The sequence below is a fragment of the Rhineura floridana genome, chromosome 3 (genome assembly GCF_030035675.1).
Source record: "Rhineura floridana isolate rRhiFlo1 chromosome 3, rRhiFlo1.hap2, whole genome shotgun sequence".
Taxonomy (NCBI): domain Eukaryota; kingdom Metazoa; phylum Chordata; class Lepidosauria; order Squamata; family Rhineuridae; genus Rhineura; species Rhineura floridana.
Window position 1 is genome coordinate 62358384 of NC_084482.1, and position 19070 is coordinate 62377453.

Genomic DNA, 19070 nt, shown 5'->3' on the forward strand with positions numbered 1-19070 from the left:
GATGTCTGAGGGCAGCAGGTTAAATTCTATGATTTGTGGATCCCTTCTATTATTTTGCTTCTAAGCCTCGGTGTCAGGCAGCTTCCCATTGCATAGATCCTGAAGGAGCCATGTTCAAATCCCCCCAATTAATCTCAAATCAGGCTTCAATACCCACATGGTGCCTTCTTGCAAGGGAACTCCTGTATTCTGAAACTTGAGGTCAACAACCCGAGCTGTGTCCTTCTGCTGGTCTTACCTGGCGGTGCTTGGGTTTCTTGGCTATTCTGCCTTCTGCATGTCTTAACATGAAGTTGTTAATCGAGTCCTGCAGCTGCTCATAGCGCCTGAACAGCTGGCTAACCTTCTCACTGACATCTAAGCTGCAAGCTGTGCATGTGCCCTGGACTTGAGCCAGCCCAGGCTCCGGGGTAGGTGGCATACTCATGGACAGCAAGGTGGATGAGGAGGCCATCATGTTCTCTATGACAGATCTAAGCCTGTCTAACTGTGGGCAAGGGAGAGAAGGAGGAATCCAGTTTTAGATAACAGAACCTGATGACAAAATCTCTCATTTACCACAAAACTGGGGTGGGGGTGGCGACAGCTCTAATTCATTAGATTATATTCATGCAAAGGCAAGGGAAACAGGCAGGATCTAGCAACACTGCTGCAATGCTCAATTCTCATTTTAAAAATAAAGTTTCTGGAGCTCCTGACTAGAGTAGGAGGGAAAGAAAGCTTTAGAAAGCAGTGTCTGCTAAACTCTCGGGGCCAAAGTAGACACGACATACTCCCCCACACACACTCGCAACACTGTTTTTTTGCTCTGGAAGGGAAGTTTTCATTGGTACCAATTAGATCTCACACACAGACGGGGTAATAGCAAGATTCATGGACATGATTTTCATTAGGACTACAGTGGGGATGAAAGGGTAAAACCAGCCCTGTGCATGTGCAACAGTCCAATGAAAATTGGCCCTCTCCCTGCAGCAGCTACTAACAGTAAAAAAACACAATTTGGAAAGACACATTTAGCGCAATTACTAGTTTGGCCCTCAGGCTGCCAAGGGGGACAGGATGGAGGGAAGAAGTGGCATTTTTTCACTATGTACAGCTCCCTCGCCCAGCAGGCTACTCTATGGTTCCTTTTCCCCTGCCTCTGCAGCTACACACAAAATGAAAACAACCCTGACTGCAGCTACTCTGAAACTACCTGAGGTTGGATGCAACGAGCAGTTCACTGTGAAGTCTGGCATGAACCTGCTCAAAGATCCTCTGCTGAGGCCCTTCTCTGGGCATCCCTGCCTTTGAAAGTGAGGCAGGTGGAGGAAAGGGGGTTTCAATGGCAGGACCCCATCTGGGGAATGCTTGTTCCAGGTAGGATCTCCTCCTCCTAAATGTTTCTGGTCTAAGGCAAAGACCTTTTTATTTGTCCAGGCCTTTTCAATCTACTTCATGCAGTTGACATTTTAGTAATTATTTTGTAACATCCGTATAGTTTTATTGTTGTAATTGCTAATTGGAAGTTTTTAAAACTAAAGGGCAAGGTGCTAAATTTAAAGCAACAAATATTGACAGCACACCTGGGATTGCACTCCCACAGCTTCCTCAAATGTGGAAGAAAGAATGCAGGACAGACACAGACTTAGAGAATCCTATTTGGGGAAATCTTCTTTAGGATTCAACCTACTGATGACATGGTTCTGACATGGTTCCTCCATCACTTTATTTGGGAATTCCCACACTGGGCTTGCATGTAGGGAAGGGAGCAATGAAACCCCATAAGCATCTAATCACCTCTGATGCTGAACGGTCAGAAGTTATGCCTCTCGTATGACTGTCCAAGGGAAGCCCCTGAGGGGATAGTGAAACTTCTCTTACAAATCCACAATGGCAGAAAGAGGACAGTCCAGTAAATCTGAACTAGATGACCACAAGAGGTAAACAGGGTTATCAGCCAGCCAAGGGAAAAACAAACCGAAAACCCTGCCTTCTTATCCCTTTAGCAGAGGGTTGACATGTGAGAAGCAGCAGGCAAAGCTTTACATGACATGGAGCCAAAGTTCAAAAACTAGCAACCCCACAGCTAAGGTGGCTCTGCAAGGCAGCAGGAAATCAAGGCAACAAGAACCTGTCCCACTGGGCAGAAGCAGCCAGAGCGGCTTATGATATGAAGGGAGATTTTCTTTTAAAAATGCAAAAATAGGCAACTGCCCATGTACCAGGGGATCCTAATGCCAGCCCAGAAAGGAAGTAAGGGGGACTATGACAACTACCTGTCTATTTTTAAAAGTGAAATCACCTCTCCCAAGAGTTCCTAGGGCAGCTGGGCTCCCCACCCCCACTGCAACCAGATCCACAGGGCATGCTTGTTGACTGCAAACTCCTGATTAGTCAACCAAATCAGCCAGCTGTGTGCCCATCAGTACAAGAAAGTTACCAGCCATCGGTAATTTCATGAGCCCACTTCTGAAGAAGTGAGTCTGGCAAGCTAATCACCAGGAAGGAATCAGTACTTCCCTCTTCATTGTTACTTCATCCTGGCTAACTACAAGGTGGATGTCAACTTAAAGCACTTGTGGAAGAACTTGCACCAATCTTCTTTCCTAGAATTACCAAGCAAATTTGCTCATGCTAGGTCTTGCCATAGGAAGCCAGTCTTATGCCATTCCTCTCCCTGTGAAAGAGCCACCTCTACAGAGCCCTCACAAAGGGCAGAGGTTCCAAGAGGAGATCTGGTAGGCAAGTGCCCTGAACAGCACAACCAGGAAAAAGGACCTTACATTCTCAGCTGATCCCCATTTCACTCGCTGACCTGTTCTTGCAGGTAGACGGCAGTGTCGGTCACTGACTGCTCCAGCGTGGCTTTCCCTGCATCCTGCTTGTTCCTGAGCTCCTTTAGCTCTTTCTCTATATCCTGCACTGTTGCTCTGTGCCACAAAGCCAATGACAATAGAGAGGAGTTACTCACCAAATAAGAAAATGAAAGTAATTCTGGAGTCTGTGACTATTACAGAAAATCAGACTCACCCACAATGCAGTTCTGGGGTAAACGGGGTGGCTCACTGAAACTAGACCACCACCGAGTGCCTAAATGCACCTTCTTGGCTTACTTTCTAAGGTTTCTCTGCATCAGGTGGAGGTTTGCTTTGGCTTCTTTGTTTACCATTAAGTTACATAGCAATGCCCTGATGATGCATAAAATCATCCTGGGCAATTTGAGATCTAGCTATTCCCCAGAAATGTAATGTCAAGGGCATGTGAGGAAGACAGACCACTTGCAGTGTCTTATGTTGGGGCCTACATGGCTATGAATTAAGAGACTTTTAGGCTGCGGTGGAGAATTTTAAAATATCTCTTTCAAGTTTTACAATGGTGTTCTAGGTGTGGGTTCCAGTGTGGGGTGTTTTTTTGTGTGTGTTTTTAACAGGAACGTCTCTTAGAAAACTCTGAGTTCAATAAAAATAAAGAACGCTCCCAAATTCAGGACACGGCAGATACAACAAAATCTGTAAAATTCAATACAGTGATCCTTCTTTCAGAAGTTTTGATCTAGGAGCTCTTGGCTCTCTTCAGCACATTCACACTTAAAGCAAGAGGCCTGGGAGCCACTTCCCACACTACTGTGACAAGCACCTGACTACAGCAGCAAGCCCATCATGCAAGTCCATCCCATTCACCCAGAAGAGATTAACTGACTCTGCTCAAGGCCAAGCTACACTGTAGGGGGAGATGTGGATGGTGCCAAACCACATGTCAGTGCTGTATCATCCCAGTTATATGTGGGGGGGAGGTCATCATTTTTCCTGCCCTCATAAGTGTCAGCCAATAAAAGCAAAGGACACCCTTAAAACGATGACATCACATCATACTTCTCCTCCCCACCCCCACCAGTTACATGTTACTGGAGGCAAGATTGCAAATCAGTAGTGTCTGTGAATTTTCCATGACACATGTTGTTTAGGCCTCAGGGCACATCCACACCATACATTTAAAGCACTCTTACACCACTTTAACAGTCATGTCTTTCCCCAAAGAATTCTGGGAACTGTCATTTGTAAAGGGTGCTGGAATTGTAGCTCTGTAAGGCTTCTCCTCACAACTCTCAAGCACACTTTAAAAATGACAGTTCCCAGGATTCTTTGAGAGAAGCCATGACAAAGTGGTATAAGAGTGCTTTAAATGTGACCTCAGGACAGGAAAAATGCTAGAACTACTATATCACCACTGGAGGAGGGTCTCCTCTGCTGACCTCAGTCAACCCTCATTTCCAGTCTCTGGGTCCAGTCTTCAGCAGCTGCTTAGGCCTCCCTCTTCCTGCAGAGGATTTCTTTTTGTGACAGGAGCACTTATAAGTTACGCTCTCACCTTTTAAGGGCTTGCATCCTCTTAGCCTTGTCGCAATGATCCACACAGTCAAATTCTGTTACCATCTTGTTATATTTACTGTATTTTATTTTGCTATTGCGTATGCCACGCTGAGAATATTGATACAGAAGGGCAGCACAGCCATGCTTAAAATAATTTTTAAAATAAATTGTGTGCCAGCTACATGGTAATTATAGAAGCATTTGCTAAAGCAAAACTGCTGATGCTATGCGTGTTGCACCAAACAGCTCTGACCCATTTTCAGTTTCAGATTTTGCTGTTTTTGAAAGGGCAGTTGAATGTTTGGCCCTTTCTAATCTTTGCAGGGCCGGTGCCAGGGGCCCAGGGGCTCTGCAGCCCAGAGGGGCCCCTGAAGGACCCCTCCCACCCTAAGGAGGGTAGCACTCCTGTTCCGCGATCTGCAGCAGCATCAACTCCTGACCCTGCCACATATCGCAGAGAGGGAGCTTCCAGCCACCCCATACAGACTGTGCGAGCCTGCAAGCCCCCTCCACAAGCCCCCCCTTACCTCTCCTGTTGTTGTGAATGCTGTGCGCGCATACCCACCATCAACCAAGATGGTGGTGGAAGTGTCTCCAAGGGGCTGATGTCCCTACAGCCATCTTGGTTGATGGCAGGCACATGTGCAGCACATGTGTGCCATCAACTAAGATGGTGGCGGGGGCATCAGCCCCTTAGAGAAGCCCCCCCCCACCATCTTGGCTGATGGCAGCCCTGTGCACACAGCATGCAGGGCATCCTTCCTAACAACCAACGGAGAGGTAGGCGGGGAGTGCAGGTGCTGCAGGCTTGGGGAAGGCTAGTGCCTAAGGGCCCAGTCATGACTGGCGCCAGCCCTGAATCTTTGATAGGTGTTTAAAAGCATGTATCACTAACTGTTATAAGTAAACAATTTTTGGTGCCTGCATTTGAAATCTCCTGTGCATGTGTACACTAGCACTTTCAAAGTGACAGAGCTATTTTCCCCAACCTACTGCTTTGCAGATGTTGTTGGACTACAACTCCCATCATTTCTGACCATTGGCCATTCTACCTTGGGCTGATGGAACCTATAATCAAACAATTTGGAGGACACCAGGTTGGGGAAGGCTGTGCCAGACAGAGGTTTCTATTTAATCTGCTAGGGGGAAAAGGACAAAAATGACATTCCAAAATATGACTGGCAAAAATGTATGGTGATTTTTAATTTTTTTTTTTTTTGCTGAACAACCAATGGCATTTCAAACCAGCCCTAATTTTCACTCTCAACGCATCTTTGAAATAAGCTTTACGGCAGTTTATTTCGCTGACTTCCATGAAACTAACCACTAGTGAAGTTCCCATTTTGACTTTTCACCTTACGGCAAGCATATAAACTCCACAATAAGTTGCACTTGGTTGGTAGGACTTGTCATCATAGATCAACATATTAACCAATGAGACCAAGGCTGGACTTGCCTGTTCCTCTAGTCTAGTGGTTCATTTTACCTCAGATAACCTATCTGCATGTTGATCTGACCAGCTCCCTCCAGTTTTTCTTCCGAGTCTGTTACCGCCAGCTCTCCTTCAAGTACACTCTGAATCTTGTTTAACTAGAATCACAATTGGCAGGAAGGGGAGTGGGTGGAAACAAAGGTTATGTTTCCCTTAAAAAAGAACACCACTGCTCACAGAAGTTTAACTTCCCTGTATAGAACATGAAAGGCCCTGGGAGAAAGAGGGGCATGCACGCACACACACGCACCATTGCAAACAATAGCTACTTCTGCATTTACATCCATGTATGCTGGAGCTGAACTTGGGTCTAGAGATTACATTCTTCCTATGGGGAATATTTAATTGACTAAATCATTGGCAACAGGAGCATAATCACTGCCTAATAATATTGGTGTTCCAGTGGCTGAGCTTCATGTTTAGAGTCACAAAATCAGACTGGATTAGGAGATATTAAAAAACCCTGACCATCTCAAATAAAACAGAGCAGATCTATTAGCAATCCTTAAAAGATACTCCATCAATAGCAACTGCTTCTATTTCATCAAAAAATAAAATGTCAGACTATATTGTGAATGCACTGAAAAGGTTCTATATTTGTTAAATAATGATAATGAGGAATATTAAAGTTCTGTGATTAAAAGGCTGAACTCTCCTATAAAAAGAACTAAGCATGTAAGGTTACTAAAAAAAGAGAAAGCTACACTGAGGGCCTGTTTACATGCCAAAAAAAGTCACATCGGGTGCTTTTTGCAGATCCTTTTAATTTGGACCGTTTACTTGATGTTTTAGCCAATGCTGCGTGCATTCTACTGCTTTTGCCTTTAACTCCGGATTAAATGGATGTGACAAAAACCCAAATTTGCTTTTAAAATCCACACCTGCTTCTACCGTGTATTACCTTTTAAGCACCTTTTTTGGCTGTGCAGTTTCTTCGCCATTAGATCCTCCCTTTTCTCCACCCCTTTAAGTGTCTCTGGGCATCATTTTGTTTCTGGCCCTTGATGAAGCAACTTCCGTAGCTCTCGCCTTCCTTTCTCCTGCTTTCTCCCGCTCCCCCCCAATACATTTCCTCCCCCGCTCCTTTAAACAAAACGACACCAACAACTCCCCAAGGGTAGCAGGGCTGGAGCTCGTAAAATTCCTTCCTCGGAGCTGCGGTTTTGGCACTGTTGTTTACATCTAGCATGTGTGTGTGTGTGAGAGAGAGTGTGAGAAAGTGTGTGTGTGTAGGACCTCTTCTGCCTCGTAGCATCCCTCTGCTCCCCCCCAAAGCTGGATCTCCCCCCCTCGGGCTGATGCATGCGCCCTTTTCACAGCCACGGAGAGAGGGGGCTGGCGAAGGCGCCGCTGGGGTAAGGGGAGCTGCCTTGGCGTCTCATCCCAGCATCTGCTCCACTCACGGAGAGCGATAATATTAAACAGTCAATGCATCCTTTAGTAGCTGCTTTTAATGTCTCTCTAAAGATAATTGTTTGGGGTTTTTTATGTTTCCAAGAACACATGCTGAGGCTTGTCCCGGGTGCCAAAGGCACACCAATCTCGCGCAGGGACAGCCTAACAGCCACAGGTGGGAGCGATTCCCTGTCTTTCAAGCGCCTATCCCTTCATTTAGGGAAACAATGCCCCTTCCCCGCCTCTGCAGTTAACATGCTAATGTGTGGGCACGGCAACAAGGAAACGCTGATAGCGATAAATGCACATGCATGTGAATGCTACAAACAAAAACAGCCAATTTATTCGTAGCGAGGGCGGAAGTATGTAAACTGTCAAAATCAATCGCGATGGAAAAAGCAGCATTTTAATGTGGATCTTGGGTCCATGTAAACAAGCCATGATATTACTACAAGAAACTCATATTATGAAAGGAGATGATCCATTGTCAAAAAGATTAAAATAGGGAGAAGTATTTTCATCATGTTCAGAAAAATGGAAAAGAGGGTACCTATTATACTTAAAGAATCTCTCTTAAAAACCCTGAAGATCAATTTGTTTTCAGCATATCAGCTTCTAAAAACAAACAAACCAACACACAAAACAGAGCAATTAACCATGGACCAGGAGGAGAGATTCAAGGAAGTGACAATAGCAGAGTGCAGGATCAAATTAAGCCTGGTGATGTGGGCTAGCCACTGTGATCTAGACAGAGAGGAGTACAACTAGAGAAGGAGCCAAATATTCCACTGAGTTTCATACAGCTGGTTCACATGCTATTTTAAATTCAGAGTTTGCAGAAGCACAGTAAAATAACAACTAAAGTGAGTCTCACAGATCTCACTCACAGTAGAAATTGTGAGCATCTGATGTCCTCTGGAGCTAACAAATCTCACTGCAATTTAGAAATGACTAATTGTGGGGCAAATCAGAAACATGAAATCATTTCTGCAAGTTGCACCATAAAAGTAACAGGTGCACTGGCTTAAGAGTTCTCAAAATCTCAGCTTTAAATGCAAGTGTCTGGGGTTTCTGAGACTCAGGTGTTGGTTACAAGAAGCAGGGCCTTGTCAGCAGTGCAACTTCTGTCTGAGAAAGCCCACCTCTCTCTCAGTTATTAGGAAGCTGTTAAAAACATATTCCATTTATGAAGTTTTTGCAGTTGCTGGCTGAGTGCTGCTGATATGGTGAACTTGATGTTTTTGTGCTCTCTCTTACCTGTTGATTGATGGTTTCAATGTAAAGTTTTTACTCTGATATTTTAACAGCTTTCAATGGGCTGTGTGATTAGACTTTGTTTTGTAATCTAAGATGGCTGGGGAATCCTCTTATATTGAATGGATGGGGTAGAAATGAAAGGAGTACACAAATAAAATGAACTGAAAAATTCTACAGCAATGCATGCAAAGGTCTAGAAAACAGAAATATAACGATTGCTTCTAAGAACAGGATGCTTCTTGGGACTGTGCAAATTACCTTCTACGGAAACCTGATTGAAGCCATTCTTGCTGCAAGAAAGGCAGCATAACTCTCCCCTGCCTCCTCCTACCTTCTCTTTCTCAGTTTTCAGGTCTTCCTCCATGGCCTTGATTGCAGCAAGCTTTTCTGGAAGATCAGGTGGGATGATGGCAATGTTCCTATAAACTATCCAGCAAAAAAGAAAGACAGTAATAAATATATACAACTGGGTCATGTGAAAAAACATTACAGTGTGGAGTTCAGGGTTCCCACCAGCCAGCTATCCCCTCCCCCCTCCCCACAACATTCCATGCCCACTGAACATACTCGGTCCCCATTGGGATGTCTTGGGGGGCCACATTTGAGTTTTGTACTTCTGCAAACATTGCCCCCCCCACATGCCAATACCTCTCTCTTGTGCATGAATGGTACCATTTCAGCTACTTAAGGATTGGCACTCAGAGAGTAAGTTCACTATTAGTATATTCTAGTGGAACTTAAGACAAAATGTTGCAGTGTGGAGGACTCCAAGTTCTAACCTGTCATGCCTCCTTCAATATTCCATTCAATTCCTGAGGGTTTCCATTTAGCCACCCTAAAACATGCCCACTGAGCATGCATGGTCCTCACTGAGCTGATTATATGGCTTCATTAATTGATGGGTAACCTGTGGCCCTCCAGGTGTTGCGGGTCTCTCATCATCATCCCTGGCCACTGGCCATGCTGACCGGGGCTGATGGAAAATGTCCAACATCTGGAGGGCCACAGCTTATCGATCCCTGGTTAATTCTAATCCCTGAATCACCCCCCATTTCAAACCCAGACGTATTTGGTTGGGCTTACATTTTCAGATTTCCCTTCCCAGAAAAATGGTAGCCAATTCTGTTGGAAATGTGCTCAAACAGGTTCCAGGTATTTGTAATCCATACCTGCATCGGTGAGGAAGTCTTGCAGCCTACGGAGATCAGAGTGGTTACACTTGTACTGATCCAGCAGATTGATCTGGTCTCTCAAAGCATAGTACAAGTCAGTCAGCTGTGCGAGTGAGCGCAGGGCATCCACAGTCTCAGCATAGCGGGCTGGGGCCAAAGTGGATCCAGAGGGAGACTCGGAAAACTGTAGAGGGGTTGTGGAAGGGAATAATGGAGATGCTGGAGGTGTAGCACCAACTACAGGTCCAAGAGGAACGGAAAGTTGGCCTGCCCCAGGCAGCACAAGCTGTGTTCCAGGTTCTCCAGGCTGATATCCAGGAGGGCTAGGCCATGGAATCCCAGGCTGGCCAATGTACATACTTTGGGCATCAGGAGCACCAGGATAGAATGCAGGGGGCCCGGGATATCCAGCCTGTATCCATGGAAGGATAGCCCCAGATCCACCATATGCTGGCTGAACCCCAGGAGCTCCAGGATAAGCTGCTTCAGACCCAGGAACGCCAGGCTGGGCTCCTGGATAGGTTGCCTGGGCTCCGGGTGCTCCAGGCTGGGCTGCTTCGGCCCCAGGAACCCCGGGCTGGGCCCCAGGAACCCCAGGCTGTACTGCTTGTGCCCCAAGTGCTCCAGGAGCCCCAGGTTGAGCCCCAGGGGCTCCAGGATAGGGTGCTTGGGCTCCAGGTGCTCCAGGATAGGCCCCATGAGCTCCAGGATAGGGAGCCTGGGCTCCAGGAGCCCCAGGTTGAGCCCCAGGTTGAGCCCCAGGTGCTCCGGAATAGGGTGCTTGAGCCCCAGGTGCTCCGGAATAGGGTGCTTGAGCCCCAGGTGCTCCAGGATAGGGTGTTTGAGCTCCAGGAGCCCCAGGCTGAGCTCCAGGATAGGGAGCTTGGGCTCCAGGAGCCCCAGGTTGAGCCCCAGGTGCTCCAGGATAGGCCACGGGTGCTCTGGGATAGGGTGCTTTAGCTCCAGGAGCCCCTGGATAAGCTCCGGGTGCTCCGGGATAGGGTGCTTGAGCTCCAGGAGCCCCTGGATAAGTTCCGGGTGCTCCAGGATAAGGTGCTTGGGTTCCAGGAGCCCCAGGATAGGGTGCTTGAGCTCCAGGAGCCCCAGGTGCTCCGGGATAGGGAGCTTGGGCTCCAGGAGCCCCAGGTTGAGCCCCAGGATAGGCCCTGGGTGCTCCGGGATAGGGTGCTTGAGCTCCAGGATAAGCTCCGGGTGCTCCAGGATAAGGTGCTTGGGCTCCAGGAGCCCCAGGATAAGCTCCGGGTGCTCCAGGATAGGGTGCTTGGGCTCCAGGAGCCCCAGGATAAGCTCCAGGTGCTCCAGGATAGGGTGCTTGGGCTCCAGGAGCCCCAGGATAAGCTCCGGGTGCTCCAGGATAGGGTGCTTGGGCTCCAGGAGCCCCAGGATAAGCTCCAGGTGCTCCAGGATAGGGTGCTTGGGCTCCAGGAGCCTCTGGATAGGCTCCAGGTGCTCCAGGATAAGGTGCTTGGGCTCCAGGTTGGCTGCCTGGATACATCTGGGTCCCAGGACCTCCTGGCTGGGATCCATCAGCTCCAGCAACACCAGGCTGGCCTCCTGGGTACATTTGGCCCCCAGGACCTCCTGGCTGAGCTCCAGGAACACCTGCTGGGGCACCTCTTGGAGACCCTGGTGCACCAGCCTGTGTGCCTGGTGTTCCAGCTCTTCTCTGAGAGCCAGGCTGGGTTCCTGGAGACCCAGGGGTTGTTCTGCTTTCTGGAGAGGAGGTAGAACCAGTTGGAGAGTGCTGGACTGGACTTGTCTCCTAGAAATAAATAGAAAGGAAACGGATTCAGTGACAGGTAAGAGAAAGAAAAGGATGGTTAGGTAGTAAGGGGCAAAAATGCAATAAAACGGAATCTTCTATCAGTTATACTTTAGGTCATTTTCATAGGCCTCTGAAATCTCTGTTTGGCTTCATGAGAACTCCTCAAGACTGCTGTGCACTAGCAGCAGTACTACCAGCGCCTTCAACTGCATGAGTGTGCTTAAGCAAACCCAAGATGGCAGCTGCCACTCATGCCATGCACTCAGTAACTACAAGGGTGATAGAGTTTGAGAAATGAGCCATCCTTCATTCAAACTCACAATACATGCTGCACAATCTGAGATGCTGACTGGGTAACCCTTAGCTGGGGGAAGCCATGTGGGGAATGGTATGGCCTTTGATTTTTCCTAAATGTCAAAGGTCAGTGTGATGCAACATATAGAGTGTTGGATTCAGACCAAGGAGGCCCAGGTTTAAACTCCTTGCTCAGCTATAAAGCTTGCTAGACCAACCACTCTCATGCAGTCTAACCAACCCCAGAGGGGTTTAGGGGTGAGGATACAAAAACAGGTGGTGATGTTCACAGCCATCCTGAGCTCCTTGGAAGAAGCCTGAGGAAAAAATAAACCAAACAAGGATGTTTTCTCAAGTGATGTACTTTTATTTTCCCCATCTGTAGGAAATCAAATGGAAAGCCAAGCTAATCAGAGTATATATTTGATTTTAAAAGAGTGCTTTCCCACTTTTTATCTTATGTAAAACTTCATAAGTGAAGCTTCTTTTTATCTCAAATGGCATTCCTAGTGTCATTGCTGGAAACCTCTTAAATTCTCCAGGAGCAGCAGCTGGACAACTTCACCCATAAGTTTGCATGCTTATTATTTCTCCACAATGGAAGCAGGAGTTATCTGTGGTTACTCAATGATGAGAGGAAGACAGTCTGCATATGCTCAGAGGCAATATTTCTTTACTATTACTTGCCATGTCCAAGGGCTCTATGCTGGTACTGAAAATAGGTTCGAGAAATGAGTGGCATGAACCAGTAAAATCTTCCTTTTGCTCAAGTACTTGAATCCCTGGCCTGTATTCCTCTGGTTCCCAAGCCTTTAGCTGATAATACCTATATTCAAAATCTAAAGGGAAATCATGCAGAAATCCAGGAAACCACATGCTCAGTCAGAACTTTTTTGTTAATGAAATATTGTTGCTGTTCAGTTCAAAAAGCAGAAACTGTCACCTGATCCTGCACTAAAAAAGAAACAGGAGCCCATGATTTACAGCTCATCCTTAGTCAGCTTGCTTTTAAGCACAGAAACAGTCTGAAAAGTAGAGCTCTGCTTCACTCAATTATACCAAGTTGACTGAGAGACTGGAAAGACTCATTCATGAAGTCAGAGGATATACAAGCCAAAGGAGAATGTTTCATTGTAATGATTTCCTTTTGTTGAGATTCTGATGCAGAACTAAAAATCACACTGCTCAGAAACATTTCCTGTTGCTTATTATTTTCTTTGTGCATCTTAGGGTGGACTAACAAGATGCTGAATTTCCCTGATCATAAGAGTAACAGATTACTTGGAAGGTTTTGTGTGATTCCTGTATATATTTCAGTTTGCTTTTGGTGAATTCTTTTAAGCAGCCTGGAGCTGAGACAGCTGGCTCTAAAGCCCCAAGCCACAAAAGGCAGTCAAAGGACTAGTCTCAAACTAATCAATAAGCAGTGGAAAAAAGCTACAGCCAATTTCAGGAGTGCAGTGGTGTCTTTCAGAAACTGCATTTTGTACATGTACATGTGATCTACAGTGAATGAATTTATAGGACCACTTTACAAAAATTATCATGTGGAAGCCTGGCTGTATATCCAAATATTGGCTTTGTGGCTATTTAATAAGCTTACAAGTTTTGCCCTAACTAGTCTCATGGGGCACAAGCTGCTCTGTGACTCTATGGAAATGGGAAATTGATTATGCCTAGGATGATATGAAATGGGTGCCTTGGAGCTGTACTGTTTTAAGTGTTCTTCAGGGTCCAAAAGGATAGCCCCGATATATTTTCAATCCATTGTTGCAGTGCTAAACTACCTTCTTTTCTTTTTAAACCTGCATGCCTTTCCCCTCAAGTTAAAGAAATACAAACTTGCATAGTCTTTATTCACAACACTACAGCACAGTTATGCTCAGGACATAGATTTTTCTTCAAGATACTTTTCCAGGAAATGCAGCATGCACAATGAATCATATGCAAATAAAAACAACAAAGAGTCTTGCGGTACCTTAATAATCAACAAGCTTTTATGGACTAGAGTTCACTTTATCAAATAATGCCAGTCGATGATGGCTCGCCATTTCTGGAATGCCCGAGAATGCCCAGGGAAGCATGCCTGGCACCCCCACTGCCTGTTTTTAAGGTGGCAGGCAAAAACATTTCTATTCACTCAGGCTTTGGGTCATTCATTAATTTGGAAGGTACTGAATTATGTTTGGGGTGTGTTTTTTTGCCTCTCGGTGATGTTCATCTTGTAATAAGGTGGGTAGGATTAATCCTCTTTATAAATTTTGATGGAAGAGCACTTCTTGTTTTATTATTGCTTTTATATGTGGCTTTAATGCCTCTCATATTATTTGTATTTTATCAGCTTGTAAGTTGCTTTGAGATACTTCATGCGAAAAGCAAATTATTATTATTATTACCACCATGACCCACAAAAGCACTTTGGTCATAATTTGGTCATAATAAACTGGTTAGTCTTTAAGGTGCCACTTTGCTTCTTTTGCGGCAACACAGACTATCACAGCTACCCCTCTGGACATATGCAAATAGTATTCCCCACACAGTCCCACTGGGAAATGCTCTGCTCTTCCAAGGCATAATGTTTTTGAGAAGCCATGTTCTTACACCTTCTCTTTTCACAGGACTGGCCCTACCATGAGGCACAGTGAGGCAGCCACTTCAGGCAGTTGATTTTGGGTGTCATAAAAGAGCAGCAACAGCAATAATAAAACTTACTGCTATATTTTTATAGCCAGAGAAGTGCTTGTGGGATTTTCTGTCTTACATGCCAAAGTAACTATGGACTTTGACTGACAGAGGAGGCACCATTTGCTGTTCTGCCTCAGGCAGCAAAATATCTTGAGATGGCCTTGTACAAATAACTTTGTACTTCTAACATAGGCCATTTCTAAACACTCGCTGGTGGCAGGGGGAGAATGAAGCACCCCTCTCTTAGTAGTGTACTTGTGTTAGCCATATGATGCAATGGAATGGGAGAGGGCAGAACTAGTCTTGCTCAGGGGAGATGGGCTGGCTTCTCAGACTTCAGAAGTGTAGGAAGCATGGGCTGAAGCACTGGAGAGTATAAGCACAGTCTGTCTTTTCAAATAAAGTAAGGAAACATGGATGGGCAATTCAAAATTATGTGGATACAGGCTTTGTAATGCACTGGGAAGTGATGACTTAGGCACCTTCCAACTGGCAATCATCACCTTCACAGAGAATATCTACACAGGATGAGGTAATTGGCATTTTTCAGCAAGTCTGATTAGCATTCTGAACTCTGGAACTGGATGTATGGACAGAGAGGACACTTTGCTGGGTAGGAAAATGTTATCTGGGTGGATCAGTGATGCCTGCCAGGAAAAAGGACAGTGTCCAGAAAGGCTGATATATCAATCTCTGAACACTTCCTGCTAGATGAACTGTGATTCTATCCTCATGAAGGCACTCTGTATTTTTATGCCATGAATTCAGTGCTTCATTTCTAAAAAAGAAGAGATGTTAGGGCTCAAGTCTGTCTGGAAGCATCACCCTCTGTTTTGGTAGCTCCCCCCCCCATATTCCTGATTTGTGGGAATGCTCGGTGATAAGTGAGTCCAATGAGTACCTACTTAAGGGCATTTTCATTTATTCTTACTTTTTGTGTTCTGGGCTTGAAACCTCTGTGGATGAGCCTAGCAGTACAAATTAAGCCCTCTGCATTTTCATTAAACATCTGTCAAGATGGTGACCAGACAATGCTAAGCAGTGGAGTTAAGTAAAGAGATGCAGAACAATTTATGTAAACCATCCACTAACTGATCATCACCTTTGTTGCATGATTCACTAGTACAGAAGGCACAAAATGAAGTCCCATGTTGGGCTGATCAGAGGCAATTTACTAAACACCAGAAATTAGCACCACAAATGTGCTTTAAATGTATGGTGTGTACGCAGCCAGTCTCACCCCCCCCCAACACTGGCCATAAAATGATGAAGAATGTGCTCCCTGGTGCATAAATTGCACACAGAAAATGTTTTTTGTACAAAATAGATAAGGTCAGAGCAAAGGGGATAAATATGAAATGAGATTCAAAATATAATGAGATGTGTGTGTTGTGGTATTTGTCATGAAGGAAATCATGTGCAAAGCTTTTCTCTTCCAATCTTCATTTGGCCCGACAAACCATACTCACAGGAGATGGGCTCCTCTTCCCTTTCACAAGAACATCCTCTAGAACTTCCCACCGCACCATATTGTTCATTTCCTCTGGGGAAGGAAATTGGCTTATCCTCTTCTCCAAGTCTCTCTAGCAACAAACAAAAACATTAAAAGATCACACTTCCTCCCACATACGTAGAACCAAGGAGGCCATTGCCCTCCATTCATTCTTCATTAGGAACCCTGGCTGTTGAGAGGTATCAGGTGAGTAGGAAATATCCCAACCAATAGCTGGAGGGTGCCTCAAACTATGAGACAACCATTTTAGGGCAAGTGTGAATAAAGCGGGGCTTGGAGGTAGGGGCTCACAACAAGTACTGGGTGTCATGAACCTGTAATGGTCATGAGTTATTAAAAATCTAATAACAATACTTTGGCTCCCGTAAGGGACTCTGGGAGATGGTTACAGTTAGAAAAGACAAGCCTTTGCCAATTTGCAAATTTGAGTTTCACTTCCCAGCTGAAGACGGTTAGAAGAAGCCTTAACAAGCTGCACCTGTTTATCTTTACTGATTAGCAAGTGCCTGGTACTCAAGGTCATCCTTGGCCTGTACAGTTGGAAAACATAGTTGGGAGGGGGGCCTGAAGGCGTGAAAATGTGAGAAACATCGAGAAGAAAGTTACATCAGCCAATTCCTGATTGGTCAATTAATTTTGGACCGTTAAGTATAGGGCTAGAGACCCATAGCCTTTGTTCTCTGTTCTCTGCCTATGCTGACTGGCATCAGAGTTCCAAACCTTTCTGCCTTATGGTTCCAGGGGTTGCTTATGGGAAGGCAACCTATGTCTGGTTCCACTGCTTTATGCTGAACATCCATCTCTCTTAGGAGAGGTGCCACGCAACCAACTACCTCGTATGTAAGTAGTTAGGTGAGTTAGTTTATTATTTTCTTGTTGTGTGTATGAATTCTCTTGTAAGAACCTAAACCCCTGTTGGGTGAATGGTCTTAAAGGATTACTTGCTGCTATTTTGTTACGTGCACTTATATATCTTAATAAAGCTACTTCTATTTAACCTGGTGTGTTCATTTGAGAGGGGGAGTGGTTCTGGATTCAGTAACTTGACCAATCTCAGTCACTAACTACCAAAGAGGGTTAAGAAGTTAAAAGCTTGGATTTTAAGTGTTAAACCAGAGGTGCCTGGCAAGGAGTGTAACTGTGACTCTTGCCTTTTAGGACCTTGGTTTTATATATCTTCTGGGCTCAGAGATCCCCTGGCTCTGAGTGGACCAGTATACAGGGGTGGTGGCAGCCTACCTTCTACCTTGCAGGGTTGTTGTGAGCGTACACAGCCTTGGCAAGGGTGAAGTAATAGCTTTTTGGTTCCAGTCTCATTTCCCTAAGGGTGGGGGTCTGAGTCTGATGCATGAACCCGGTACCTTGAGGGTCTGGGGGTCATGACATGGTGGCAGCGGTGGGATCGAAGCCATTCCTGCTCTTAAGTGAACACGCTGTGTAAGATAAGTGCATTGCAGCAAGTTGTAAATTTGAAAGAGACTTCTGACACAACCGTTTGTTACTTTGGGTAGTAAGGTCAGTGCAGAATGTCGCAAAAGATAAAAACCAGATCTCAAAAGAATGGAGCCGAGGATGTGCACCTGGCAGACACTGCGTTGCCTAGTCAGCTTGTTCAGCTGGAGGAAGGCGCTGCTGCTCTGTCGTTTATACCTCAGCCTTCTACGGATGACAAGGAGATCGTGTTTAAGCAAATTGAGGAAAGTGAGGAGGACAGTGAAGATGAGGAGGAAGAAGATTCTGATGGGGAAGAGCTGCCTAGGAGTATGCAGCGCTACCTAGCCAAGCAAATGAAGTTGTTGTCTCTACAGTTCAAGGCTATGAAGGAGGATCGCCGGAGTAGGGAAAGTTTTGCTCGTGAGTTGCAACAACCGCGAGGAGGAAGACCAGACCTCCATAAAAAATCTTTTCCGACCTTTCGTGAGACAGATGACATCTTTACCTTTTTTCAAGTTTTTGCTCACTCTTGTAGAGACCAAGGTGTGCTTAAAAAGTACTGGATGAGTGCTTTACGCATTAACGCTGAAGGCGAATTGAGAGAACTGTTGAACTCTCTGCCAGTGGAGTATGCAGATAATTTTGATTACTTCTATGCTCTGGCCAGATCCCACTTTGCTTTAACAGCAGAGGACTGTTTTCGACGTTTAGAGGCAGATCAGAAAAAGCCTCGGGAAAGCTTCTCAGCTTTTTCTGCACGGATGGGCAGGAATGTGGAGCGCTGGGCAGACACAGCTGAAGCTGCAACTCGAGGGGAGGTTTTAGATCTGTTTGCTAAAGAACTGTTTTACAGACGCCTCCCTCGAGACCTGATGGCTCTGGTTAGAGACCAGCAGCCTCGTTCGCTGGCTGAAGCAGGCGTGCTAGCAGATCGTATGTTTAAAAACAGAGCTGGAGAAAAGTTTACTCTGTTTCGGAAACCTCAGAACGTTCCTGTGAAACCGCCGGGGCGAGAGATTTCAGGTATGCAGAAACCATGGCAACCGCCGAGGGAAGTGAAGGGAGGGCACGGCTACTCCAAAGTACCTTCCGCTCTGACAGAGGCTGCATTACAGAAGAAGCCCCTTGTAGAAATAACTTGCTTTAAATGTGGAAAAATCGGCCATAAGGCTAATTCCTGTTCTGAAACCTTGCCTAAGTCCAATCCTGCTGGGAGGAAGAATCCAAGGGTTGCTCTAGTTGTGCGTGTAAGAGACTTAGCGTCACCTGGAGCGGAACCCCCTGAACTTTCTTCTTGGTCGTCAGCAGAGGAGAATGAAGGAGCAAAATCGGATTTTGTATTTTCTGCCCCAAATTCCCAAGACCGTCCTGCAACTCCTTGTGGATCTGCAGTCAGAGCCCTGCCGGTGAGTGTTGTACAAACTGTGTCAGGGGACAGAGAGGGAGGAGTAAGGAACAGCTTGTTTCCAGAGAAAGTCTCCCCAGGACCCCTTTCATCGGAATGCAAAGAATGGGTCCAAACGCAGTTTTCCGAACCCATATATGTTAACTGTATTAAGGTCATGGGAAGAATAGATTTGGGCTCTGAAATTACCAGTATTGCGGAGCGGCTGGTCAAGCCGGAGCAATATGTTCCAGAGTTACAAGTGGCTGTCACAGCGTATGGACAGCAGACAGTGCAAGTGCCCGT

General features: G+C 45.8%; 1 protein-coding gene across 3 annotated transcripts in view; it reads right to left on the minus strand.

Moving 5' to 3' along the window:
• QRICH2 (glutamine rich 2) overlaps positions 1–19070 on the minus strand; it is a 76389-nt gene that overhangs the window by 33530 nt on the left and 23789 nt on the right. For 2 of the 3 annotated variants that reach the window (XM_061616288.1, XM_061616287.1), the window contains exons 4-6: positions 15903–16016; positions 9666–11451; positions 8828–8922 (exon numbers count right to left, since the gene is read on the minus strand). In XM_061616288.1, the coding sequence (XP_061472272.1) occupies positions 8828–8922; positions 9666–11451; positions 15903–16016 (1995 nt within the window). Of the gene's footprint in view, positions 1–238; positions 488–2797; positions 2913–5838; positions 5943–8827; positions 8923–9665; positions 11452–15902; positions 16017–19070 lie in introns of all 3 variants that reach the window. The other variant, XM_061616289.1, reaches the window with a different exon arrangement.